Genomic DNA, 27,730 nt, shown 5'->3' with positions numbered 1-27,730 from the left:
AACCCGCTGTTCCCCTGACCAAGGCAGTTAACCCGCTGTTCCCCTGACCAAGGCAGTTAACCCGCTGTTCCCCTGACCAAGGCAGTTAACCCGCTGTTCCCCTGACCAAGGCAGTTAACCCGCTGTTCCCCTGACCAAGGCAGTTAACCCGCTGTTCCCCTGACCAAGGCAGTTAACCCGCTGTTCCCCTGACCAAGGCAGTTAACCCGCTGTTCCCCTGACCAAGGCAGTTAACCCGCTGTTCCCCTGACCAAGGCAGTTAACCCGCTGTTCCTATGGCCATCATTGTAAATAAAAATGGTGTTAACTGACTTGCCTAGTTAAATAAATACTGTGCAGGCCAAGTCACAGGAGTTATTTTATCAAATTAAACTTTATGGAAACACGTGTTTAGTGGGTGTAGTGAAATGGGGGGGTCAGTAGCAGCAGGGAAGTGCGGTATGCTTCCTAATGGCCGCTGGCTTTCTGCTACTTTACGTCAACTAGTATGAACACACCATAACGCACTTCTGCAATCCTTTTCAACTAAACTTTGTGTGGAATTCACGTTTACAGTGTTCTGTTATACTATGCTCCAAGCTGTGTTGCTTCAGGTGGACAGTTGTCTTATGTAGCATTGAGACATGCCTGTACAATAATGACCATGCGGTCTTACGGCAAAAAAAAATAAAAAAATGCCACAATTCAAACTGTTGAATAGATTGTACCACTGCAGTAACAAAGAAGACGTGTCTGTTGTGGGATGATGTAGTTGAATTTACTGCCATGTTAAAAAAAAAAAAAAAGGAAAGGTGAACCTTCAATAGAACTAAAGCACTCATCTTACACAGGACAGAGGAACAATCCAACAGACATCTTGTCATGAAACCATGTGGTCTCATGAAGTTCGTTGCTCTGGCAACATAGAACCCAGTGTCAAGACTAGAGAGGGTTAGAAGTTGTGCACCTGGACAGATTCTGTTTCTGTGGTCTGCACTGCATGGCAACTACAGCCATGTCACAGAGTGAGACATCAAAAAGGTCAAAGAGCATTTAAAAAGAAGAAGAAAAAAAAAAAGGTGGCCAAAGTATCAATTAACATAAAAACACGACAGAGGGAAGCAATTGCCATTGAATGGATGTGTCCTTGAAAATGTATGATTTAAACAAGAGGGAATCCAAGATAATCTATTTAAACAAGAGGGAATCCAAGATAATCTATTTAAACAAGAGGGAATCCAAGATAATCTATTTAAACAAGAGGGAATCCAAGATAATCTATTTAAACAAGAGGGAATCCAAGATAATCTATTTAAACAAGAGGGAATCCAAGATAATCTATTTAAACAAGAGGGAATCCAAGATAATCTATTTAAACAAGAGGGAATCCAAGATAATCTATTTAAACAAGAGGGAATCCAAGATAATCTATTTAAACAAGAGGGAATCCATGACTGAAATACAAAAGAGCAAGTAATAAAGGCAAAGCAATCTCAGTTATGACCATTTACATGTCTCTTTAAACATTGACCCTTTCTAACAGAATATATGTACAGAAGCATTTGGCCACGTGTACACAGAGATTCCTTTGTGTACACTCCATTATTTCTCAATATTTGTAAAAATGTGCCTATTTACAAGTTTGTACAGCCACCCAACAGATGTCTTCATTCCCCCAGAGGACCCCCATCCAATTAAAAGCAGGATACCTGAGTTTTGAAAAGAATGCTTCAATCTCCACCGCACATTTCACAGGATCTCAAAGGAGATGCACACACACACACACACAAAAGTTATATCCTCCCTGAAAGGCTTCAGGACCTTTTAGGAATAAGCCACACACCAAAATGTTTGAATCAATGGTCCTGCGTTCATATCGGAGGTATTGAGCCCAAAAGGTCTTACAGCAGTTGTCAGTCAGTGGCAGCAAAGTGACAATATACCTTTAAAAAAAAGTGGTCTGAGGCTTTGCCTTAGGTGAATGAATGAGTGATGAAGTCTCCCAGGAAGTTCTCCATCTTGGCTGTTGATGTCAGAGGCCATGGACTGACGGACTGCTGCTACTGTAGGGGTGGGATGGGGGCTGTCACTGGGAGGATGAGGCCCTGGGTAGAGAAAACCTGCAGGAGCAAAGGATGAACAATGGGAAGATTTAGCTTGGGATGGAGGTGTGAGAAACAACACTAGATTTATAGGTCTGCACCCTAATGTTGGAATAAAATTACAATACTATGAGCTGTCATCAAATCACAGGAGGTGTTGATGCCATTACCTCTGTAGTCTGTGCACTAGTTCAGACACCAGGGCGTCAGAGATACCAGGATAGGACTCCTCTGACATGAAAACGGCCTCCCTCAGCTCATCCACAGCCTCTGGCTTGCCATTGGTTGCCTCAACCTGGTTCTCTTTTAACTGTAAGGGAAGGAGAGACAGTTTACTGGATGATTTTGGCTCCCAAGTAGCACAGCGGTCTAAGGCACTGCATCTCAGTGCTAGAGTGCTACAGACACCATAGTTCCAATCCAGGCTGTATCACAACCGGCTGTGATTGGGAGTCCCATAGGGAGGTGCACAATTGGCCCAGCGTCATCCGGGTTTGGCCGGTGTAGGCCGGCATTGTGAATAAGAATTTCTTAACTGACTTGCCTAGTTCAATAAAATCTTAAAGTGTGCAGCTGTAACTTCAATAAGGTCAACAGATATATCAGAACAGTTTGACCCGGAATCATTCAACTTGACTGAGATTCACCGTTATTATCTTGAGATAAAAAGAGAAATAGTAACGTCAGAAGATAGTTAAAATGAGCCCAAATACATTCTTACCTCGGCAAACAAAGGTGAAATGATAGTGCACCAGCTCTGTGACAGAGGCCTTTCTGGATCGTCTTGCACCTGATGAAGAAAGTATAACATTTAAAGATCATACTGATGGCTCAGTGCAAGAGCTGAAAAACAGCTGAAGAGTGAAAGTCAGCTTATTAAAAACAGAGTATTCCCAGAAACCACCTCCTGAACCTCCTGCTCTTCCATGACAGACTGACCAGGTGAAAGCTATAATCCCTTATTGATGTGACTTGTTAAATACACTTCAAATCAGTGTAGATGAAGCAGAGACAGGTTAAATAAGGATTTTTAAGCCCCGAGAGAAGGATTCAGAGGATGAATAGGTAAGACAAAAGATTTAAATGCATTTGCCTGGGGTATGGTAGTAGGTGCCAGGCGCACCGGTTTGTGTCAAAAACTGCAATGCTGCTGGGTTTTTCACACAACAGTTTCCTGTGTGTATCAAGAATGATCCACCACCCAAAGGACATCCAGACAACTTGACAACTGTGGGAAGCATTGGAGTCAACATGGGCCAGCATCCCTGTGGAACGCTTTGGACACCTTGTAGATTCCATGCCTGACAAATTAAGGCTAGTCTGAGGGCAAACTCTGTAGTAGTAAGGTGTTTTGTACACTCAGTGTACACTACGGTATACATACTGTATATACCATGGTATGAGTATATACCATGGTACGGGTATGGTAGGAATACACTATGGCAGTGGTATTCAAACTTTCCCACGTGGTACCCATTTTATCCCCTGCAGAGTTTCCAGGGACCCCATTTTTTTCACCCCAAATCCAATGACAACCTGAAAATCCAACACATTCAGAATCCCAACAATGCCAATGTTTTAAATTTGACTTCTGCTTTCAAAAGTAGCTCAAACGAAACATGTAAAAATGAACTATAGCCATTTAATTCTACCATTTAATTCTACCGTGCATTAGAGGGAAATAATGAGTGCTCTAGAATGCCCTGGTATAAATACCAGGGCAGAGGGGGTGTGGTATATGGCCAATATACCACGGCTAAGGGCTGTTCTTAGGCAAGACGCAATGCAGAGTGCCTGGACACAGCCCTTAGCCGTGGTATATTGGCCATATACCACAAACCCCGAAGGTGCCTTATTGCAATTATAAAATGGTTACCAACATAATTAGAACAGTAAAAAAAAAGGTTGTCATCATACCCATGGTATATGGTCTGATATAGCACGGCTTTCAGCCAATCATCATTCAGGGCTCAAACCACCCGGTTTATAATATGGCATAAATATACACAATGGTATCAACACACACAATGGTATGAATACACACTCAGCTTAAATCAGAATTTGGGTTGAGGATAACCTAAGATGCATGTTTCTCTGCCATCTTACCTGGTTCCTCTCCAGCTCATCAAACTGGGCGGCACCATTCAGGAACTTCCTGGGGTCCTTCTCCCTGATGGTGTTGAAGATCCAGTCATCGTTCCCAGAGTCGTTCACTCCAGACGCCTGGCCATCCTGCTCACTGACAAGACAAAGACAACCTTTTAGACAACCTCACATGGAAGCACAGTCTGAAGATTATTAGTAAACTGTCCCAATAAACAATCTGGTTAACAACCACTTGTGTGTGTGAATTGCCGAGGAACGAATGACCACGATCGGCTAACATTAGCCGATGACCACAATAACATTAAAGGACTTTAACGGGTCAAATGATGACGACTTACAAGTCCGACTCGTCATCGCTGGAGTTCTCCCGAGACTGCTCTGCTTTCCACTTCTTGTACTTCTCCACCAGCTCTGAAAGGTAGGACGTCTTCTTGGCGTGCCGGATGATCAGCTTGTGTTTCAGCAGCTCTTTGGCAGTTGGCCTCTGAGGAGGAGCATCGAGTCAAACAAGTGTAAACATTGGATGTGTTTTCTAAATGTACAGAAGGTTGACTTTCTACATTTTTTTGTAATTTAGCAGTTGCTCTTATCCAGAGCAACTTACAGGAGCAATAGAAGTGCCTTGCTCAAGGGCACAGACAGATTTTTCACCTAGTCGGGTTCGGGGATTCGAACCAGCGACCTTTCGGTTACTGGCCCAAACGCTCTTAACCGCTAATTAACGAAATGCCCATTTGAACTCAATTGCTCCCCAAACACCACTTACAAAGCTGGGCTCTTTGTTCAAACAGGCTTCTATGAATTCTTTGAGGGGTTTGCAGTAGTTTCCTTCCAGGGTGGGCGGGTTGTTCTTTGGGATGACGAATAAGACCTTCATAGGGTGAAGCTCTGAGTAGGGCGGCTCTCCTTTGGCTAGCTCTATGGCTGTTATACCTAGCGACCATATATCCGCCTGCGACAACGATAAAAAAAATTAAAAAAAGACACTAGAGAAAGATTTTTTAGAACAAATTCATCACACTTCCACAACGGACTTCAAAACCTCATAGCAAATATCAATAGGGAAGGTTTGTGACGCAAAGGATATACAGACCGCATGATTCACAGAATGAAAGTGATAATAACACATGAGATTTCTATTCAAAAGATGAGGGAGCCATTTTATATTTCACCAGACAGACAACCTGATCCTGTAGTAGGCCATTTAAGGAACTACCGTTAACCCAGTGTGAGACTGTGGTGGCTCTGGTTTGCCGCATGGTGATTCATATGTTGTGGTCGTTCCTAATGCGTCTGGTGATATTTTCTATCTGTGTGCAGTGCTGTGCCCTGGCTGTAGTGTGATCACAGCAGGTTACAGAGCTGAAGCTACCTCTGCAATGCCTCTACTCAGCAGAACAATTCAGCCAGGGGAAAAAAAAAAATTGGACACTATTTGATTTATTAGGATCCCCACTATGAAAACAAATTTGCATTAAACATTTTGTTGACAATTCCACACATTGCCTATGACACATTATAACACTTGCACGAACCTATGAACAGATATGCCATCTTAACCTAGATCCTGAAAGAGACAACCTAGATCCTGAAAGAGACAACCTAGATCCTGAAAGAGACAATGTGGTATTTCTGACCTTTGAGTCGTACGCAGACTGTTTTATGACTTCAGGTGCCATCCAGAACGGAGTGCCCACGAATGTGTTCCTCTTTATCTGGGTGTCCGTTAACTGCCCCGCCACTCCAAAGTCTGCCAGCTTCACATCTCCTTGCTCCGATAGCAACACGTTAGCGGCTGGGGGAAATAACACAAACTATGAGATTTACCATGGTGGCCAGTCAGTTGGATATTCATGCTGCACTGTATGGCCATAGTGGGTTCTAAACAGTACCTTTAATATCTCGGTGGATTTTCTTTTCAGAGTGCAGGTACTCAAGTCCCCTCAGGATCTCTCTGAGAATAGTGGCAATCTGGGTTTCGTCCAAGGCACCGGGCTCCAACTAAAAGAGAAAGCAGGCTGGAATAAATAAAAAAGTGTCCTACTGGACCTTGATGGAAATGTGAAGACGCCTTTTGGGTTAGGCCTGTGTTACATCAATGCCATCTTACTGAGGAGTTTACTATACTGTAGAGAAACTTACTAAATCCAGAGCTGATCCTCCTCCTAAATATTCCATAATAATCCATAATTTCGCATCCTGAAATTAAAAAGAGAGAATGTTTTAATCATAAATCATGATGAGTCTTCATTAAAACAGATCAACATGTACGGTTATAATTCTGCATCACATTGGAATAGAGTGGAAGGGGAAATTAAATAGTGCCTTGCGAAAGTATTCGGCCCCCTTGAACTTTGCGACCTTTTGCCACATTTCAGGCTTCATACATAAAACTGTATTTTTTTGTGAAGAATCAACAACAAGTGGGACACAATCATGAAGTGGAATGACATTTATTGGATATTTCAAACTTTAACAAATCAAAAACTGAAAAATTGGGCGTGCAAAATTATTCAGCCCCTTTACTTTCAGTGCAGCAAACTCTCTCCAGAAGTTCAGTGAGGATCTCTGAATGATCCAATGTTGACCTAAATGACTAATGATGATAAATACAATCCACCTGTGTGTAATCAAGTCTCCGTATAAATGCACCTGCACTGTGATAGTCTCAGAGGTCCGTTAAAAGCGCAGAGAGCATCATGAAGAACAAGAAACACACCAGGCAGGTCCGAGATACTGTTGTGAAGAAGTTTAAAGCCGGATTTGGATACAAAAAGATTTCCCAAGCTTTAAACATCCCAAGGAGCACTGTGCAAGCGATAATATTGAAATGGAAGGAGTATCAGACCACTGCAAATCTACCAAGACCTGGCCATCCCTCTAAACTTTCAGCTCATACAAGGAGAAGACTGATCAGAGATGCAGCCAAGAGGCCCATGATCACTCTGGATGAACTGCAGAGATCTACAGCTGAGGTGGGAGACTCTGTCCATAGGACAACAATCAGTCGTATATTGCACAAATCTGGCCTTTATGGAAGAGTGGCAAGAAGAAAACCATTTCTTAAAGATATCCATAAAAAGTGTTGTATAAAGTTTGCCACAAGCCACCTGGGAGACATACCAAACATGTGGAAGAAGGTGCTCTGGTCAGATGAAACCAAAATTGAACTTTTTGGCAACAATGCAAAACGTTATGTTTGGCATAAAAGCAACACAGCTCATCACCCTGAACACATCATCCCCACTGTCAAACATGGTGGTGGCAGCATCATGGTTTGGGCCTGCTTTTCTTCAGCAGGGACAGGGAAGATGGTTAAAATTGATGGGAAGATGGATAGAGCCAAATACAGGACCATTCTGGAAGAAAACCTGACGGAGTCTGCAAAAGACCTGAGACTGGGACGGAGATTTGTCTTCCAACAAGACAATCATCCAAAACATAAAGCAAAATCTACAATGGAATGGTTCAAAAATAAACATATCCAGGTGTTAGAATGGCCAAGTCAAAGTCCAGACCTGAATCCAATCGAGAATCTGTGGAAAGAACTGAAAACTGCTGTTCACAAATGCTCTCCATCCAACTTCACTGAGCTCGAGCTGTTTTGCAAGGAGGAATGGGAAAACATTTCAGTCTCTCGATGTGCAAAACTGATAGAGACATACCCAAGCGACTTACAGCTGTAATCGCAGCAAAAGGTGGCACTACAAAGTATTAACTTAAGGGGGCTGAATAATTTTGCATGCCCAATTTTTCAGTTTTTGATTTGTTAAAAAAGTTTGAAATATCCAATAAATGTCGTTCCACTTCATGATTGTGTCCCAGTTGTTGATTCTTCACAAAAAAATACAGTTTTATGTTTGAAGCCTGAAATGTGGCAAAAGGTCAAAGTTCAAGGGGGCCGAATACTTTCGCAAGGCACTGCATAAGATGAAGACAGTTAACCTCTCATTTAATACTTTCATAATAATTAATATTAAATGAGAAGCTTAAGCTAAGCACTTCAGCAATCTCTTCTCCCGGTGAGCCTAGAGGAGGGGAGTCAATCACAGCACATCTGGCTGCATCAGGGATCATATCAAATGGTGGAAAGTTAGGTCACTTAAGGTCTGACGCAACACAACCGCCTAGCGACGCCCGCAACACAACCGCCTAGCGACGCCCGCAACACAACCGCCTAGCGACGCCCGCAACACAACCGCCTAGCGACGCCCGCAACACAACCGCCTAGCGACGCCCGCAACACAACCGCCTAGCGACGCCCGCAACACAACCGCCTAGCGACGCCCGCAACACAACCGCCTAGCGACGCCCGGAACAAGTGCAGTTCAATAATGCAGCACATTTAAAAAGTGATATCATTTAGCAGACACTCTTATCAAGAGTGACTTACAGTAGTGAGTGCATACATTTTCATCCTTGTAATTTTTTATATTTCTTAAATAATGGTCCCCCAGTGGGAATTGAACCCACAACCCTGGCGTTTCATGTGCCAATGCGATACAAATTGAGCCTACACATTCTAACAGCAGACTTGATAACATTGAGAGAGAGATGGCATAATACAACAATTTATAAAGCAGAATAGCCTCAGGTCAAAGAAATACAACTAGAATGTTTAGCTATAAGGGTCGAGTGTGTTATGCAGGACACACTAAACACAAAAAAAGACCAGACTTTCTTCCTCGTTATGATCCATAAACCAGTTGGTTTCCTTCCCAGGCTCCCTGGCCTGAATCTCTCCTTCCCAGGCTCCCTGGCCTGAATCTCTCCTTCCCAGGCTCCCTGGCCTGAATCTCTCCTTCCCAGGCTCCCTGGCCTGAATCTCTCCTTCCCAGGCTCCCTGGCCTGAATCTCTCCTTCCCAGGCTCCCTGGCCTGAATCTCTCCTTCCCAGGCTCCCTGGCCTGAATCTCTCCTTCCCAGGCTCCCTGGCCTGAATCTCTCCTTCCCAGGCTCCCTGGCCTGAATCTCTCCTTCCCAGGCTCCCTGGCCTGAATCTCTCCTTCCCAGGCTCCCTGGCCTGAATCTCTCCTTCCCAGGCTCCCTGGCCTGAATCTCTCCTTCCCAGGCTCCCTGGCCTGAATCTCTCCTTCCCAGGCTCCCTGGCCTGAATCTCTCCTTCCCAGGCTCCCTGGCCTGAATCTCTCCTTCCCAGGCTCCCTGGCCTGAATCTCTCCTTCCCAGGCTCCCTGGCCTGAATCTCTCCTTCCCAGGCTCCCTGGCCTGAATCTCTCCTTCCCAGGCTCCCTGGCCTGAATCTCTTCAGCAGCTTGCCATAGCCTACTAACCAGCTCTTATCCTTAGTATGGGATCAGACAGAGCATTTCATATGTAAACCATAATGCAACAGTATGTGGAGCAGAAGTAATGGGCCCTGCACGGTGCTGTTAACATGGAAAACTCCTCTTTTCACCCTGGGGTATTTACACACATTTTAATGTCAAAGAACGGCTTTAAGAGATGTTGAGTGTTTCTGAATGATTCAGTCTCAGTTCTGACTTAAATCTGCTTGAAAATCAGAGACGAGTTTTAAATATTTCTGCCCAACCAAATTTACTGAACTTTAACAAATTTGACAAATCAATGGATGTGTTGTGCAAGGTTGGTAGACACGTATTAAAAATGATTCAAAGCTGTGATGGCTGCCAAATGTGTATTAACTAAGGTGAAGACATTCACAAATCAATAAATCTTCGTTTTTCATTGATTTGGAAAATGTAAATTTTTTTCTCACTTTTATAACATGGAGCAGATTGTGTAGATCAGTAAAAAAAAAAAAAATCTGATTTCATTTTAAGGCATAAAAATGTGACGACTGTGCAAGGCGTGTTGACTTTCACTAGGCACTGTGGTGAACAATACCCAAGAGTTTATAAAGTAGCCTATGCACTCAAACAAGGGTCATAAGGAACAGCTATGATCAGGCACAAATACAACATGACCAACTCCGCAGAAGAAAACCTGGAAGTCGGGGGGGAGAAATACACTATATATAGAAAAGTATGTGGAAACACCTTCAAATTTGTGGATTTGGTCAGTTCAGCCACACCCATTGCTAACAGGAGTATAAAATCGACCACATAGGCATGCAAACATTGGCAGTAGAATGGCCTTACTGAAGAGCTCAGTGACGTTCAATGTGGCACAGTCATAGAACTCCACCTTTCCAACAAGTCAGTTCTGCCCTGCCCCGGTCAACTCTAAGTGCTGTTATTGTGAAGTGGAAATGATCTAGGAGCCACGGCTCAGCCCTGAAGTGGTAGGCCACACAAGCTCACAGAACGGGACAGCCTGTCCTCAGTTGCAACACTCCATACAGAGTTCCAAACTGTCTCTGGAAGCAAAGTCAGCACAACAACTGTTAGTTTGGAGCTTCATGAAATGGGTTTCCATGGCCGAGCTGCCACAGACAAGCCTAAGATGACCATGCGCAATGCCAAGTGACGGCTCGAGTGGTGTAAAGCATGCCACCATTGGACTCTGGAGCAGTGGAAACGCATTCTCTGGCGTGATGAATCACGCATAAACATCTGTCAGTCTGAGGGCCGGATGCCAGGTGAACGCTACCTGCCCGAATACATAGTGGCAACTGTAAAGTTAGGAAAGGGCCTTCCCCACCAGTTTCAGAATGACAATGCCCCCACGCACAAATTGAGGTCCATACAGAAATGTTTTTCCAAGATCGGTGTGGAAAAACTTGACTGGCCTGCACAGAGCCATGACCTTAACCCCATCGAACACCTATGGGATGAATCGGAATGCCAACCAGACCTAATCGCCCAACCTCACTAATGCTCTTGTGGCTGAATGGAAGCAAGTCCCCTGCAGATGTTTCAACATCTAGTGGAAAGCCTTCACAGAAGAGTGGAGGCTGTTATAGCCGCAAAGGGGGGGGAATCAACTCCATATTAATGCCCATGATTTTGGAATGAGATGTTCAATAAGCAGGTGTACACATACATTTGGTCATTTAGGGTTTCTGAAAAATATATAAAATGAACCAAATTGCAACCTTTGTTGACTGCAACATAAGGCGATTCTGCCTGAGTGAGCATTCTGTTATAAATGGCTGTGCATGACTGTCTGCTGCAGCTGTGAATTTCCCCTTGTAGACAGGTAATCATGTAGGCCAGTGGTGTGTGGATGAGTAAGTATGAGCTGCAGACTGAGGCCTGTGGTCAGACAGACTAGATAAACCTGCCTGAGGTGCCAGCGTCATGTGTAAAAGAGCACATCTCACTTTTCTTTTTTCTTCTTTTGAAAGACTAGGCCTATGAGTGGTTGGTGCTATGGCCTTATGAGTAATTACATAGGAAATTGTATTCGGTTGGGCAAGTTCTAATTCATCACTGACTGACACTAATATATTCTCTAATGGTTCTTATTGTATGACAGTTTTACCAGGAATTATTGAGAGATTTAAAGTCAGTCTGTGTAACCAATTTTGATATGGCCTTGACTTGGGATGCAAATTTTGGTCAATTTTGTTATCGACTATGCTTCTAACTTTAGTGTTTTCCCACAAATTGCAATTGAGCAAATTCATCGGTTAACAAAAGGTTAAATCCGTTCCAAACAGTAAAATGATGTGACCAACAGAAAATACTATGCATTGAAGGAATGGTCATGCGACAATAGCGAGCCTATCATTTTCTTTTATTTAACCCTTATTTTACCAGGTAAGTTGACTGAGAACACATTATCATTTACAGCAACAACCTGGGGAATAGTTACAGGGGAAAGGAGGGGGATGAATGAGCCAATTGTAAGCTGGGGATGATTAGGTGACCGTGATGGAATTTAGCCAGGACACCGGGGTTAACAACCCTACTCTTTTGATAAGTGCAATGGGATCTTTAGTGACCACAGAGAGTCAAGACACCCATTTAACGTCCCATCCGAAAGACGGCACCCTACACAGGGCAATGTCCCCAATCACTGCCCTGGGGCACTGGGATATATTTTTTTGCGACCAGAGGAAAGGGTGCCTCCTACTGGCCCTCCAACACCACTTCCAGTAGCATCTGGTCTCCCATCCAGGGACCAACCCTGCTTAGCTTCAGAAGCAAGCCAGCAGTGGGATGCAGATTATAGAACATGAACTAATGAAGCAGAGAATGGAATACATACATTTTCAAACATTTGCCAAATTGCAATTTGTAGGAAAACACTAACTGTTCTAAGACGCATCTGATGCCCTTTCATGCGACAGAGATGAACATCTTAGTTAGAAACTTAAAAAGAGGGAAAACCTAAATATATGCAACAACTAGGATGGCTTGCTAATATGACAAGTATTGTGCTTTTGACTTTTGGACAACGAAAGAAAGTTGATATGAAAACCAGTAGAACTGAAATTCTTGGAAACTTTTTTGGTAGCTTTTTATTAGAGGTCGACCGATTAAATCGGACCGGCCGATTAAATTTTCATAACAATCGGAAATCGGTATTTTTGGACACCGCTTTGGGTCGATAAAAAAAAAATATATATTTTTTACACCTTTATTTAACTAGGCAAGTCAGTTAAGAACACATTCTTATTTTCAATGACGGCCTAGGAAAGGTGGGTTAACTGCCTCGTTCAGGGATTCAATCTTGCAAACCTTACAGTTAACTAGTCCAACGCTCTAACCACCTGATTACATTGCACTCCACGAGGAGCCTGCCTGTTACGCAAATGCAGTAAGCCAATGTAAGTTGCTAGCTAGCATTACACTTATCTTATAAAAAACAATCAATCAATCATTATCACTAATTAACTACACATGGTTGATGATATTACTAGTTTATCTAGCGTGTCCTGTGTTGCATATAAATTGATGCGGTGTGTAGTTGCAAAAAAGGACTGTCCTTGCTCCAATGTGTACCTAACCATAAACATCAATGCCTTTCTTAAAATCAATACACAGAAGTATATATTTTTAAACCTGCATATTTAGCTAAAATAAATCCAGGTTAGCAGGCAATATTAACCAGGTGAAATTGTGTCACTTCTCTTGCGTTCATTGCAAGCAGATTCAGTGTATATGCAACAGTTTGGGCTGCCTAATTTGCCAGAATTTTACATAATTATGACATAACATTTAAGGTTGTGCAATGTAACAGCAATATTTAGACTTATTGTTGCCACCCGTTAGATAAAATACAGAACGGTTCCGTATCTCACTGAAAGAATAAACGTCTTGTTTTCAAGATGATAGGTCATTAATATGGTCGAATCTGGAAACTAAGACTCATATTTCTGTGTGTTATTATGTTATAACTAAGTCTATGATTTGATAGAGCAGTTTGACTGAGCGGTGGTAGGCACCAGCAGGCTCGTAAGCATTCATTCAAACAGCACTTTCGTGCGTTTTGCCAGCAGCTCTTCATTGTGCTTCAAGGATTGCGCTGTTTATGACTTCAAGCCTATCAACTCCTGAGATTAGGCTGGTGTAACTGATGTGAAATGGCTAGCTAGATAGCGGGGTGCGCGCTAATAGCGTTTCAAACGTCACTCGCTCTGAGACTTGGAGTGGTTGTTCCCCTTGCTCTGCATGGGTAGCGCTGCTTCGAGGGTGGCTGTTGTCGATGTGTTCCTGGTTCGAGCCCAGGTAGGAGCGAGGAGAGGGACCGAAGCTATACTGTTACACTGGCAATACTAAAGTGCCTATAAGAACATCCAATAGTAAAGGTTAATGAAATACAAATGGCATAGAGAGAAATAGTCTTGTAATTCCTATAATATGTTCTCATGTTCTGAGCAAGGAACTTAAATGTTAGCTTTCTTACATGGCACATATTGCACTTTTACTTTCCTCTCCAACACTTTGTTTTTGCATTATTTAAACCAAATTGAACATGTTTCATTATTTATTTGAGGCTAAATTGATTTTATTGATGTATTATATTAAGTTAAAAGTGTTCATTCAGTATTGTTGTAATTGTCCTTATTACAAATAAATAAAAACATTTGGCTTTTTTTGGTCCTCCAGTAATCGGTATCGGTGTTGAAAAATCATAAATCGGTCGACCTCTACTTATATATTTTTTTGTTGTTGTTAAATATTTTTTATTCAACGGTAACATGCAAAACTGAACAGAACACGAAGAAAAAAAATACAAAAAAAAATACAAATCCACATTGATATCCATTTAAATAGACATGTAGCGAATACATTTTAGACGTTTTGTTTTGTGTTTTAATTATTCTCAATTGTTTTCCAAATCAGATTAAAAAAAGTTAATTAATGTGTATAAACATTTTTCCTAATAAAATTAAAGAGATTTAAGACATACTGACGTTCAATTGTGTGTTGTAAAATAATTGTCAAACATAGACCTTATGGTTGTTGTTGTCAGAAATAGTTTTCCATCAGTCCAGAACACCTCATTATGTAAACAATTACAAAATAAGTGTTCCATAGATTCAGTTTCTAGTTCACAAAAACAGCATTCACAGGAAACAGGTATATATTTAGAAATCAAGCTTTTACACAGGTAGAATCTATGGATAAGGTGATCTCCTTTGCTTTATTGGTCACCATAAATGTGTGGAGTGAGCCAAGCACGGCACCAGTTTACAGAAAACGATGAAGCACAACTAAATATAACAGAAGGAATAGACTTCCTGTAGAAAATATCCCTTAATAAACTATTGTTGAATTTCTTATCTAGTAAACCTATGCCATTCACCTGGATATCGCTTACAATAAGAGACGTTGAAAAATATGCACTATTCTGAAGTAAAGATTTTATCCCACTAGGTACAGCTTTCATAACAGCGGCAGGTAGCCTAGTGGTTAGAGCCGAAAGGTTGCAAGATCGAATCCGAGCTGAGAAGATAAAAAAAATGACTCACCCCGTACTGAAGCAATACTTTTTTCTTTAAAAAGGTGAATGGGAAGGATTTACTTCAGACGCCTGACAAGGCCCTCCTCCTCGTCATTCGCAGGAGAAAGACAGAGGTATCGGGGGACGAAGGTACGGGTGCCTTGTAAGGATCCGTCGCCAAGAGGGTAATCAACCTTTACTATCGGTCCTATTAGCCAACATAAAATCAATCGATCATAAAATAGACAAACGAAATGTGCAACCAGAGAAAAAAAAAAAAAAAAATTTTTTTTTTTTTTTAAACTCTAGACCACCTTTACTCCACACACAGACACGCAAAAAAGCACTCCCTAATCCTCCATTTGGCAAATCTGACCATAATTCTTCACAAGTAAAAACTAAAGCAGGAAGCACAAGTGACTCGGTCAATAAGAAAGTGGTCAGATGAAGCAGATGCTAAGCTACAGGACTATTTTGCTAGCACAGACTGGAAGAATCCCAGAACATATTCCAATGGCATTGAGGAGTACACCACATCAGTCACTGGCTTCATCAATAAGTGCATCGATGATGTCGTCCCCACAGTGACCGTACGTACATACCCCAACCAGAAGCTATGGATTACAGGCAACATCCGCACTGAGCTAAAGGGTAAAGCTTCCGCTTTCAAGGAGTGGGACTCTACCCCGGAAGATTATAAGGAATCCTGCTATGCCCTCCGACGAACCATCAAACAGGCAAAGTGTCAATACAGGATTAAGACTGAATCGTACTACACAGGCTCCGACACTCGTCGGATGTGGCAGGGCTTGCAAACCATTACAGAATACAAAGGGAAGCACAGCCACGAGCTGCCCAGTGACACAAGCCTACCAGATGACCCTAAATTACTTCAATGCTCGCTTCGAGGCAAGCAACACTGAAGCATCAGCTGTTCCGGACGACTGTGATAACGCTCTCCGTAGCCGATGTGAGTAAGATGTTTAAACAGGTCAGCATGCGCTGACCAACTGGCAAGTGTCTTCACTGACATTTTCAACCGGAGTCTGTAATACCTACATGTTTCAAGCAGACCACCATAGTCCCTGTGCCCAAGAACACTAAGATAACCTGCCTAAATGACTACCGACCCGTAGCACTCACACATCTGTAGCCATGAAGTGCTTTGAAAGGCTCGTCATGGCTCACATCGACACAATCATCCCAGAAACCCTAGACCCACTCCAATTTGCATACACCCCCCCCCAACAGATCCACAGATGTACTCAATTGCACACAAAACTGCCCTTTCCCACTTAGACAAAATGAACACCTATGTGAGAATGCTATTCACTGACTACAGCTTAGCATTGAACACCATAGTGCCCTCAAAAGATCATCACTAAGCTAAGGACCCTGGGACTAAACACCTCCCTCTGCAACTGGATCCTGGACTTCTTGACGGGCCGCCCCAGGTGGTATGGGTAGGTAACAAATCCGCCACACTGATCCTCAACATGGGGGCCCCTCAGGGGTGCATGCTCAGTCCTCTCCTGTGCTCCTTGTTCACTCATGACTGCCTGGCTAGGCACAACACCATCATCAAGTTTGCCGATGACAACAGTGGTAGGCCTGACCACAAACAACGAGACAGCCTACAGGGAAGTGGTCAGCAACCTGGCCGTGTGGTGCCAGGACAACAACCTCTCCCTCTACGTGATCAAGACAAAGGAGATGATTGTGGACGATGGGAAAAAGAGGACCGAGCACGCCCGCATTCTCATCGACGGGGCTGCAGTGGAGCAGGTTAAGAGCTTCACGTTCCTTGGTGTCCACATCAACAAACTATAACGTTCCAAACACACCAAGACTGTCGTGCCCTCTTCACGACAAAGCCTATTCCCCCTCAGGAGACTGAAAAGATTTGGCATGGGTCCTCAGATCCTCAAAAAGTTCAACAGCTGCACCTTCGAGAACATCTGGGTGCATCACTGCCTGTTATGGCAACTGCTCTACCTACATGTACATATTACGTCAACTTTTGTTACTTAAATGTTCTATTTTTTTTTACTTAACACATTTTCTTAATTTGTTAAAGCATTGTTGGTTAAGGGCTTGTAAGTAAGTGTTTCACCTTTTGTATTCGGCGCATGTGACAAATACAATTTGATCTTGCTTCTTCCCAATACGATGAGCGACATCCACAGCCATACATCCTTTGGGGAAGTCCGGGGCCACACGGTTACTATGAGCTTCACATTCTCACCCTGGTCCTCGGGGACACCGTAAAGCTGTAGCCCCCACCTTCTCCGGTATCGCTCTGCTTCAGACAAGCGCTCTTGCATGTCGATGTCGACTATAGTCTTCTCCGGTGCAGTGTATTTATCAGAGGTTGCAGTGTTTGCACGTTTAAGCTCTTCGATACTCTCGTATGCATGATTCTGCTCTCAAGGTCAATGATTTTTTTAAATGGGTTTTCGCGTATCTTTTTCTCCAGACCGTCTTTGCAGTGACAGCTTTGATTATGTCGACCTGGAGTTCACTCAAAGACAATTCTTTGCGCTTTTTGGGTGCAGGACTATTGACTGGAGTTAATGAATCAACTGAATGTCCAGATTCCTCCATTTCTTCGCCTGAGGAGTCAGGTGGCGGGTTCTCTCCGGTGTATGAGTGGTCAGCTAGCAACTGTCTTCTCCCTTTGCACTTTTTTTCTCCATCCATTTTGACTAGTTTCAGATCAAATTAGCGGTCTACTGACCGTTCTCGTGTTAACTATAAACCGAGGTGTTACATTTAAGTAAGTTTGAGAGTGATAAAAGTTACGTTTACACGGAGCAAGATAAAATCCCGTCAGCAATATTCCTGGAACTCCTTTCTTGGTTGCTTTTCTGTTAGCTGCTTTGTGGTGCTCCTCCCTCTCCCACTGCTCTACTGTTCCCTGCGAGTTACCTAGCAACGAGTCTCCGCTCTAGTTTGCTCGTGGCTGACTGACTAGAGACAGCCATATAGTTGAGATACAAAAGCTACTTTCTAACTCTATATGACTATTTCCGCAAAAATAATAATAATTCCGGTCGATCAAGACACTTCCTATTTTATGACTGACAAGATTTGTTAAATTGGTGTCCAGAATTGAATTCCACTAAATTATGCAAATTAACCGATAAGCATGAACGGTCAAATTTATTTTCGGTGGTTAACCGTTGACAGTCAAGGCTAGGGACGTTATACCATATCGATCCATTTCATGTCAGGGAGGGCAGCATTACATGTTTATTTTTTATTTACATCAAATATAAAAAGTGAGCACAAGCCGTAGAACCAAGCATTTGAAATGCTATACGATTCGGCTACCGTTTTCAGAGACTGCATAACATCAGTATGTGTATTCACCTAGACTTGGCCTGATCGTGCTGCAGGCTACAGGCTGATTGTCTGGCTGAACAGAGTGTGGTCAGAGCCAGGCTGTTGCTGTCTCTGGGAGGGCAGATGTTGGGTCTGAGCTATACGAACCAGCGCTCCAAGGGCTGGAGTAGCACCTGTTGCCTGCTTCTCATGCTTGAGTAAAAGTAACGATACCTTAATAGAAAATAACTTGAGTAAAAGTGCAAGTCACCCATTAAAATACTACTTGAGTAAATGTCTAAAAGTATTTGGGTTTTAATATACTTAAGTATCAAAAGTAAATGTAATTGCAAAAATGTAAGTATTAAAAGCATAAAATTAATATATGCTTATATTAATTAAACCAGACAGAGGTTTTATTTATTTATGGATAGCCAGGGGCACGCTACAACACTCAGACATCATTTAATAATGAAGCATGTGTGTTTAGTGAGTCCACCAGATCCACCAGATCAGAGGCAGTAGGGATGATCAGGTATGTTCTCTTACTAAATATGTGAATTGGACCATTGTCCTGTCCTGCTAAGCATTCAAAATATAACAAGTACTTTTGGGTGTCAGGGAAAATGTACAGAGTAAAAAGTACATTATTTTCTTTAGGAATATAGTGAAGCAAAAGCAGGCAAAAATAGAAATAGTTAAGTACAGATACCCCAAAAAACAGCTTAAGTAGTACTTTAAAGTATTTTTACTTAAGTACATGCTCTCTAAGAGCCACTTAAGCCCTATCACATGTAGACCTGGAGTACTCTGCCTACTCCAGATTCATTTCAAACCTATAGTTCACAGCAACCAAGGGCCAGGAAATGATGAAATCCCTCACGAACAAGTCAACACGGGATCCTCATGAATGCTTAATTGTTTTTTTAATAGTATTACTGTCCTCGCATGACATGCAGTACATTGTAGGACATATAGGATAATGAAGTAATGCATGCCTGTGTTCTGCTCACCATCACCAATCCATGCCATAGGCCTAATGCTCAGGCACAATTAATGAGAGCCTTGTCCCATTAACCATATGAATGATTTATTGACCCACATACAGTTGCCAGCAATTGTTACACATACCACCACTGGCAGCAACACTTGAACTGACACCACAACTGTCACACAAATAGAGAGAGGGGGGGAGGGGAAGAAAAAATGTAGAAAGAGAGAACAATGCTTTGCCACAATTTATGGATGGACTATTCAGCCAAAATCCTTTTTTCACAGCATGTTGAAATAACACGAGGTTTGGTCAACTTACCTTCAAATATGATCCATAATACCTGGTAACGAAGGGACTGTCACACTGGCTGAGGACTGTTATTTCCTGTTGGATGTCTTCGATTTCATCCTCAGCCTCCTCGAGGTCAATTATCTTAATGGCCACTACTTTCTGAGTCCGATTGTCAACGCCTTTGAACACCTCTCCAAAAGAGCCTTTCCCTATCCTCTCCAGCTTGGTGAACAGCTCCTCCGGATCGGCTTTAAAGTTCTGATGGAAGGAGAGAAACAGGGCTGTGGTAAGGACAGCAGAGCAACATTCAAATCACAGGTAAAGAAGGACCATGCGATCAAGCATAGGTTTTTATTCTATGATTGTAGCCTGTCTGGTTTTAATAATAGTCCAATAAAAAGCATGAGCTGGCTGGCACATCCACCCCCCCCCACGTTTTTTAAAATAAAAACTTAGTAGAGGAGCTGACTAACAGTACGCTATAAAAGAGAGTTGGACCCTTTATATACAAGCTCACAGTTTTATTGGGTAAACCACCAATGTTGCAGCATCACTGTGCCTTCTTCAGGGTGATGTCATGAATGCCTGAACCGGGTTATGTAGACAAACAGCGCAATTCGTGCAACCAATGACAATAGTGAGGGTTGTGTTTATAGTTATTAGGGTGGTGAGAAATGTTCAAAAATGGAACTTAACAGGCTGGGCATACGAAGGCTGATTTCCACAGAGCTGGTACTGCGTGTTCCCTCAGTGAGCGATTGAACAGCCAGCAATACCTTGTGACAGGATTTCAGAACATGGTTGCTGATGTTATCTGGGCCAGTGGCTTTGTTGACTGATATGTTTTATATATCCTATGAACATCTGCTTCCTGTATAACCAAATTAACTTCCCCTTGTGCTAGAGATAATGTTCACACAACAGCTCACCTTCCTCAGTATAAAATCCAGACAACCAAATCTACAATTAAAAAATGTATTGAAAAAAAATGTTCAGACTAGAGCTGTCCCCAACAACAACAAAAATCTTGGTCGACCGAAAGTCATCTGTACTTTCGACTAGTATATTGGTAGAATTTTTTTGGGGGGGGTGTATTTGTCCATATAGACACACCCTATGCGTGGAAGAGTTTGTCTGATACTTTAAAAAAACATTACGGTTTGATGAAATATCCCTCAAGAGATCTAGATAACCAGAAAAAATCTTAACCTGACCCAACTTTTCTCCTCCCACTCCTGCTGACTTTCGCAGATTCTGCCATTACTCTCCTGAAGTTGCCGATAATAGCCTACACGAGGAGTCGGCAACCACTCATGTCGAATGCCAATTTATCTTGCAATTTTTACTGATATGCGTGCCAGTTTTGGTTTTCATATGCACATTTTCGTGAAACCGTTTCATTTAAATGTATAGTAACGTCTTCGTATCTTAAAATCATTGTCATGTGGTTCATCAAAATTATATCCAAATCTATATGAAAACGACAAAAACTAAAAAGTAACTTTACTGCTAACTACGTAAAAAAAATAGCCTACATAAAGCAACAAAAACCAACAAGAAAACATTGTAGCCTGGTGACCCATGAGGCAGCGTACACCTGGGCCAGCGTCGTCCGGGTTAGGGGAGGGTTTGGCCGGCAGGGATGTCCTTGTCCCATCACGCTCTAGTGACTCCTGTTGTAGGCCGGGCGCATGCACGCTAACATGGTCGCCAGTTGTGGATTTCCTCCGACATTGGTGCGGCTGGTGTCCGGGTTAAGCGAGCAGTGTGTCAAGAAGCAGTGCGGCTTGGCAGGGTCGTGTTTTTCGAAGGACACATGGCTCTCGACTTTCGCCTCTCGAGACCGTTAAGGGAGATGCAGTGATTGGACAAGACAAACTACCAATTGGATATCACGAAACTGGGGACTTTACAGCCTTATTCTAAAATGAATTAAACTATTTTCCCCCTCATCAATCTACACACAATGCCCCATAATGACAAAGTGAAAACAGGTTGTTAGAAATGTTTACATATCTACTAAAAATAAAAAAAACAGAAATATTATTTACATAAGTATTCAGACCCTTTGCTATGAGACTCAAAATTGAGTTCAGGCCGCATCCTGTTTCCATTGATCATCCTTGAGATATTTCTACAACTTGGAGTCCACCTGTGGTAAAATCAATTGATTGGACATGATTTGGAAAGGCACACAACTGTCGATATAAGGTCCCACAGTTGACTGTGCATGTCAGAGCAAAAACTAAGCCATGAGTTCGAAGGAATTGTCTGTAGAGCTCCGAGACAGGATTGTGTCGCGGCACAGATCTGGGGAAGGGTACCAAAAATGTTCTGCAGCATTGAAGGTCCCCAAGAACACAGTGGCCTCCATTCTTAAGTGGAAGAAGTTTGGAATCAACAAGCTCTTCCAACAAGCTCTTCCTAGAGCTGGCCGCCTGGCCAAACTGAGCAATCGGCGGAGAAGGGCCTTGGTCAGGGAGATGACCAAGAACCTGGTGGTCACTGACAGAACTCCAGAGTTCCTCTGTGGAGAAACTTCCAGAAGGACAACCATTTCTACAGGACTCCATCAATCAAACTGAATGCATTCAACTGAAATGAGTCTTCCACATGTGTTTAGGGAGCGATGAGCCTCAGGGTGCAGAATGACTACAGATCAAACTCATGCTTTTTATAGGGATGCTTTAGCAGTGGTGATAAACCTGACTGTGGAGGCTCCCAGCATGTGGAGCCTGTAGTCATAGTGCCCAGTGTTGTTTTTCCCACCAATCTGACAGAGCTTGAGCGGATCTGCAGAGAAGAACGGGAGAAACTCCCCAAATACAGGTGTGTCAAGCTTGTAGCATCATACCCAAGAAAACTAGAGTCTGTAACTGCTGCCAAAGGTGCTTCAACAAAGTACTGAGTAAAGGGTCTGAATACCTATGTAAATGTGATATTTCCCATTTTTGTATTTTGTATAAACAAAACAGTTTTGGCTATGTCATTGTTTGTAGATTGAGGGGGGGGAAACAATTTAATCCATTTCAGAATAAGGCTGTAATGTAAAAAAATGTGGAAAAAGTCAAGGGGTCTGAATACTTTCCGAATGCACTGTAAACAGTACCAGCACCCAAAATGAGTACCGGAACCTATTTCAGCCCAAGTCAAGCACTGATAAGAAGTTATCAGTTACGCCTATTTTATGACGTTTCCACTGGATCAGAGCATGACATTTTTCACTTTCACGCTGAGTGGTTATCAAAAGTAAGTGAGCTGGAAAGATTTTTCAAAAACATTGAGTAACTATTGTAAATTCTCAATGGATGAAGGGTTACATACTCTGTAACATGGTAAGACTATTAAGGCTCTGTTCAGTTATTAATGCTTCCCTGGGCCAATCACAGAACGCTATAATACAAAGGATTCTGGTGTGTGTGGGGGGGGGGGCACAGCTTTGGATTCCCAAAGCTGAAACCAATAATATCATCATTATACCCCTGAGAAACTCAAGCAGCTTGAGGAATCCATTCTAAACACCCGTAACAACCAATAGGTGAACAGCACCACTAATCCGATGGCTTTAGTTCGGCCTTATTGACAAACAAAGCAGTCTTTCACACTTTCTGCCCTGCAATAGTGACTCTTTGGTCACTTGCCTTTATCCATTTTTGTCAAATAGGCCTATGTTTCTTTAAGTTAGGCAATCAGTGTTTCCCTTAGGATGTTTTTCAGCAGTGGAGGCGGGCTGGGCTGGATACCTACTATGTAGGGAAAGGGGGATACCTAGTCAGTTGTACAACAATGCATTCAACGGAATTGTGTCTTCCACATTTAACCCAACCATCAATCAAAGAGGTGCGGGGGGGGGGCTGGCTTAATATACATCCACGTCATTGGCGCCCGGGGAACAGTGGGTTAACTGCCTTGCTTAGGGGCAGAACAACATATTTTTACCTTGTCAGCTCAAGGATTTGATCAAGCAACCTTTCGGTTACTGGCCCAACGCTCCTACCTGCCGCCCCTACTGGGACAATCTACTGGGATTTTGTACTTTGGCCAGTAAAGTGGGAAATTGTGAAGCAGCTCAACCTGACAAGAAATTCCCGATGTGATAAAGTGAGAAAATCTCTTGGGAGTAAAAAAAAATCTAAACATCAATACGGACAGTAAAAGAATAGAACCAAGGCCTCCTCCATAAAGATGGTGAATAGCTTGGAGCAGGAACACAACACCCCCTAGACAGGCCCTCTTTTCCCCCCCTGTGGTCTACAAATGAGGGGATGGTCCTCTTCACGCTTGACATTACAATTCACTTCCTGCACTGCAACGATTAACTGCCTGAGGCACTTTTGTCACAAATTATGGAACGGTCTATTATGCTGCATAATAGAAATGGTGTGAAGGAACATTTCCTAGTGAAAATACTTTGTTTTATAGGTGAACAATGTCCAATTAATTTCACTACAGGCATAAAGATGTCATATCCCTATACTCTTTTAAAAAATAAAATAATAAAATATCGCAATTTGATACCCATTATGGGGCATTCTGGAAAGAGAGAGGAACTTGATTTGCTTGCACTAGAATTACAGTTTAATATACCATAAAAACAATGCTGAACAGCTAGCCTATTGTTGTCATAACAACCCCTGGATAATGTTGTAAATCTGCTCCATTAAAAATAGGCAAAGAGACTACTAATATCTTGACATGAGTTGAAAGGTGGGGTGAAGAAGAATAAAGCCTGTCACAACCGCAGAGCAGTCATCCAGGTGAAAAATCATCCTATTGAGACTGACCTCAATGGGGAAAAACAACACTGGGCACTGTGACTACAGGCTCCACATGCTGGGTGGGAGCCTCCACAGTCAGGTTTATCACCACTGCTAAAACATCCCTATAAAAAGCATGAGTTTGCTCCTCTCCCAGCTGCACCACCAGATTGCGTGGTCCAATGCAGTCCGTCTGCACCCTGAGGCTCATCCCCCCCCCCCGCCCCATATACACACACTCCACTTCTCCCTCTGGGTCAGCTCTACCCAGGCCAAGCCTGAATGAACCATGTTGCCACCATTCAGGAGAGGATAGTACAGTGGTGAAACATGGCTCTATTCATGCAGCTCAAGGCTATATCTCGTGGTAGTGCCCCATGAGAATGACAGTCATATGTCCATTGTCAGAATGGGGAATGACCTAGAGACCTAGTTTTCTTACAAGATAAGTCATGTCCCGGCAGCTTTCTTGTTGACAGCCTGCACTGAAAAATGTCAAGAATGTTTAAGACAAACGATTACTTTCCACTGCCTCAAAACTGGCAGGCACCTCAGTAACATGTTGCTGTTTTGCTTTCATGGTTCCTTGTTGAATAAAATGTATATATATATATATATATATATTTTTTTTTCCACCTTTATTTAACCAGGTAGGCAAGTTGAGAACAAGTTCTCTTTTACAATTGTGACCTGGCCAAGATAAAGCAAAGCAGTTCAACACATACAACACCACAGAGTTACACATGGACTAAACAAATATACAGTCAATAATACAGTATAAACAAGTCTATATACAATGTGAGCAAATGAGGCGAGAAGGGAGGTAAAGGCAAAAAAAAGGCCATGGTGGCAAAGTAAATACAATATAGCAAGTAAAACACTGGAATGGTAGATTTGCAGTGGAAGAATGTGCAAAGTAGAAATAAAAATAATGGGGTGCAAAGGAGCCAAATAAAATAAATAAAATAAATACAGTAAGGAAAGAGGTAGTTTAGTGGTTGAGCCATTGAGTCGTGCTTAAAATGTATTGCCTTTGAGTAAACACAAACAATTAATGTGCATTAGTGTAACACTACAGGGAAAGCATTTCAGTTGTAGCTCAGGATTTGGCTTAAATGGCAAACACTTATTGTTTTAGCAACATGCTAAATAGTTTATATATTGTAAACCAGATGCTTAACTTTGCCATCCAGTCTACAGGACTGTCAGAGACAGACTGCACCACAATCTGGCCACATCTCTGCTAAACATAAATATGGCTCAATAGATTGGCCTCATCAGTGGGCCTTTTTCAGGTGCAAAGAATCCAATACCTTGTGTCTTTCTAGCTAAGTGGCTAGTTAACGTTAACTAATATACTAACACAGCTAGTGAGGATGTGATCATAAATAAAGTCGAGTTACTGATCACGTAATCGAGTCAGTATCGTGAAGGTTAGCTGGCTATAACAAGTTTGCTAAAGTACTGCAAAAGAAATTGAGGGAGACCGACTACTTGATGAACTAAGACAAAACATCTTACCTGCATCCCTGGAATGCCACTCTGATCCGGGGAACGAGCCATGTCGTCATAAAATAAACAATCAGCTAAATTCGTAGTCAGTTGACGCCACTTTGTTTACTTGCTAAATGAGTTACTGTAGCAAGCCCAAATCGGAGGAGAGTGCAAAGCGGTTTATGTCCAGCTAATGATACCTTGCGTTATTGGAATTATAATGCCTGATTTACACAAAGTCCCCAACTATCACGAAATCAGCTCAAAAACATTGCTTGTTTTTTTTTTTTGTTGCTGCAATGTCTTGGAAGTTGTGCCTCTTCCGCAGATAGCAAACTAGCTAACGTTAGCTAGCTAAATCTTCAACAGAAGAACAAACTAGGCTCTGCACAAGTCTCACCAAACCTTAAATGTTTTCGAGAATATCCGATGACCAATGAGAATAATATAATAAATTGAGGATAGTTGTCTCATTTGTTGCCCCGTCCTCATCACTTTTCTCTATTGCCCTCCGCCATTTTGATAGCTGTCATTCTGACATTAGGGAAACACTTCAGGAAAACTACAGCCGTGCGCAGCGAACCGAAATATTCCTCCATGGAAGTGTTTAAGCAATCAAGACCCACGCCATTGGCCGCTCGATAGCCAATGGGCTCTCAGCAACGCTTCCACCGCTGCGTCCGAGGAGAATGCATACCGCGTCCGAGGAGAATGCATACCGCGTCCGAGGAGAATGCATACCGCGTCCGAGGAGAATGCATACCGCGTCCGAGGAGAATGCATACCGCGTCCGAGGAGAATGCATACCGCGTCCGAGGAGAATGCATACCGCGTCCGAGGAGAATACATACCGCGTCCGAGGAGAATGCATACCGCGTCCGAGGAGAATACATACCGCGTCCGAGGAGAATGCATACCGCGTCCGAGGAGAATGCATACCGCGTCCGAGGAGACTACATACCGCGTCCAAAGCGGCAAAGTAGCTAGCTAGATACTGTCGGGAGTCACTGTAGAAATTCAGCCAGCTCCGATTGACTGACAAATATTGACATATATACAATGCTATATGTAAACTGCGTCAACTAGCTAACGAATGAGATAGGATTATTAGTTTCAGGTTTTAAAATACACAAACTACAGTTATGCTGGTAATGGATTGCATCTCTCTCTCACTCCCAACTTTCAGTCTGTATAGTTGCATTGTGTCCTGTTACCATGATGTCCCAGAAGGCAAGGAGTTGACATCAATGATGTAGTGTGTTTAATACAACTTTATTAAATATGTCTATCTATGTTTAATAAAGCTGAATTGTTGATTTGATATCAGTTGATATGACTTGAGTTGTTATTACTAAACTTCCTGGTATGGGTTTTGAATATATGATACCTTAATTATCTGCCAATCAGCTGCCCCTGTGTCTTCCCCTCAGAAATACACTTGTTGTGAGAAGAAACATATTGGAGAGAAAGAGGTAGGTTAAGTCTCAGTGACTGAAAAAAGTTAAAATATATGTATATTTGTCTAGGATTTATGACACGTCATTACAATGGACTTGTATGTATTGTAAAACATTACAATTAGCTTTTGGTTGACAGACAAGTCTGAGAGCGCTCGTTATACATCACTTCAGCAGTCTGAGTTAATTCACCTCAGAGAGAGTGCTCTCGATAGGCCTACTGCAGGGGACTTAGCGATTTGGTGGCCCGTTTAAAACAAAGACTGTTAAGGGGCCCCACTAACCCCAACTTGGTAATTGAAGAAAAATATGATTTGGGGGAAGGTAGAGGTGGTTTATAAGGTAAAGGACAAGGGTGAGGTAAAGGTAGAGGAGTGAAATGATAGGCTGTATTTGTTATATTCTTCCAGAA

The 27,730-nt window shown here is 42.5% G+C and overlaps 1 protein-coding gene across 2 annotated transcripts; it reads right to left on the bottom strand.

Annotated features, from left to right (window-relative positions):
• Positions 1–211: 211 nt before the first annotated feature.
• On the bottom strand, positions 212–26,693 carry LOC112225658 (serine/threonine-protein kinase 24). 2 transcript variants are annotated; one of them, XM_024389782.2, is made up of 11 exons: positions 25,889–26,693; positions 19,638–19,868; positions 6,330–6,386; positions 6,080–6,188; positions 5,825–5,982; positions 4,954–5,139; positions 4,526–4,671; positions 4,188–4,320; positions 2,803–2,871; positions 2,252–2,391; positions 212–2,099 (listed from the first exon to the last, which is right to left on the bottom strand). In XM_024389782.2, exons 1-11 carry the CDS (start codon positions 25,928–25,930, stop codon positions 2,066–2,068), a joined length of 1,305 nt encoding a protein of 434 aa, XP_024245550.1. In that variant the 5' UTR covers positions 25,931–26,693; the 3' UTR covers positions 212–2,065. The 2 variants fall into 2 exon arrangements, with proteins under 2 accessions (XP_024245550.1, XP_024245551.1); XM_024389783.2 differs by lacking the exon at positions 25,889–26,693 and adding an exon at positions 20,128–20,358.
• Positions 26,694–27,730: the final 1,037 nt, after the last annotated feature.

Source organism: Oncorhynchus tshawytscha, linkage group LG26, assembly GCF_018296145.1.
Source record: "Oncorhynchus tshawytscha isolate Ot180627B linkage group LG26, Otsh_v2.0, whole genome shotgun sequence".
NCBI lineage: Eukaryota > Metazoa > Chordata > Actinopteri > Salmoniformes > Salmonidae > Oncorhynchus > Oncorhynchus tshawytscha.
The sequence above is the reverse complement of the archived record's forward strand: the minus strand, read 5'-3'. Positions and strand labels throughout refer to the sequence as shown.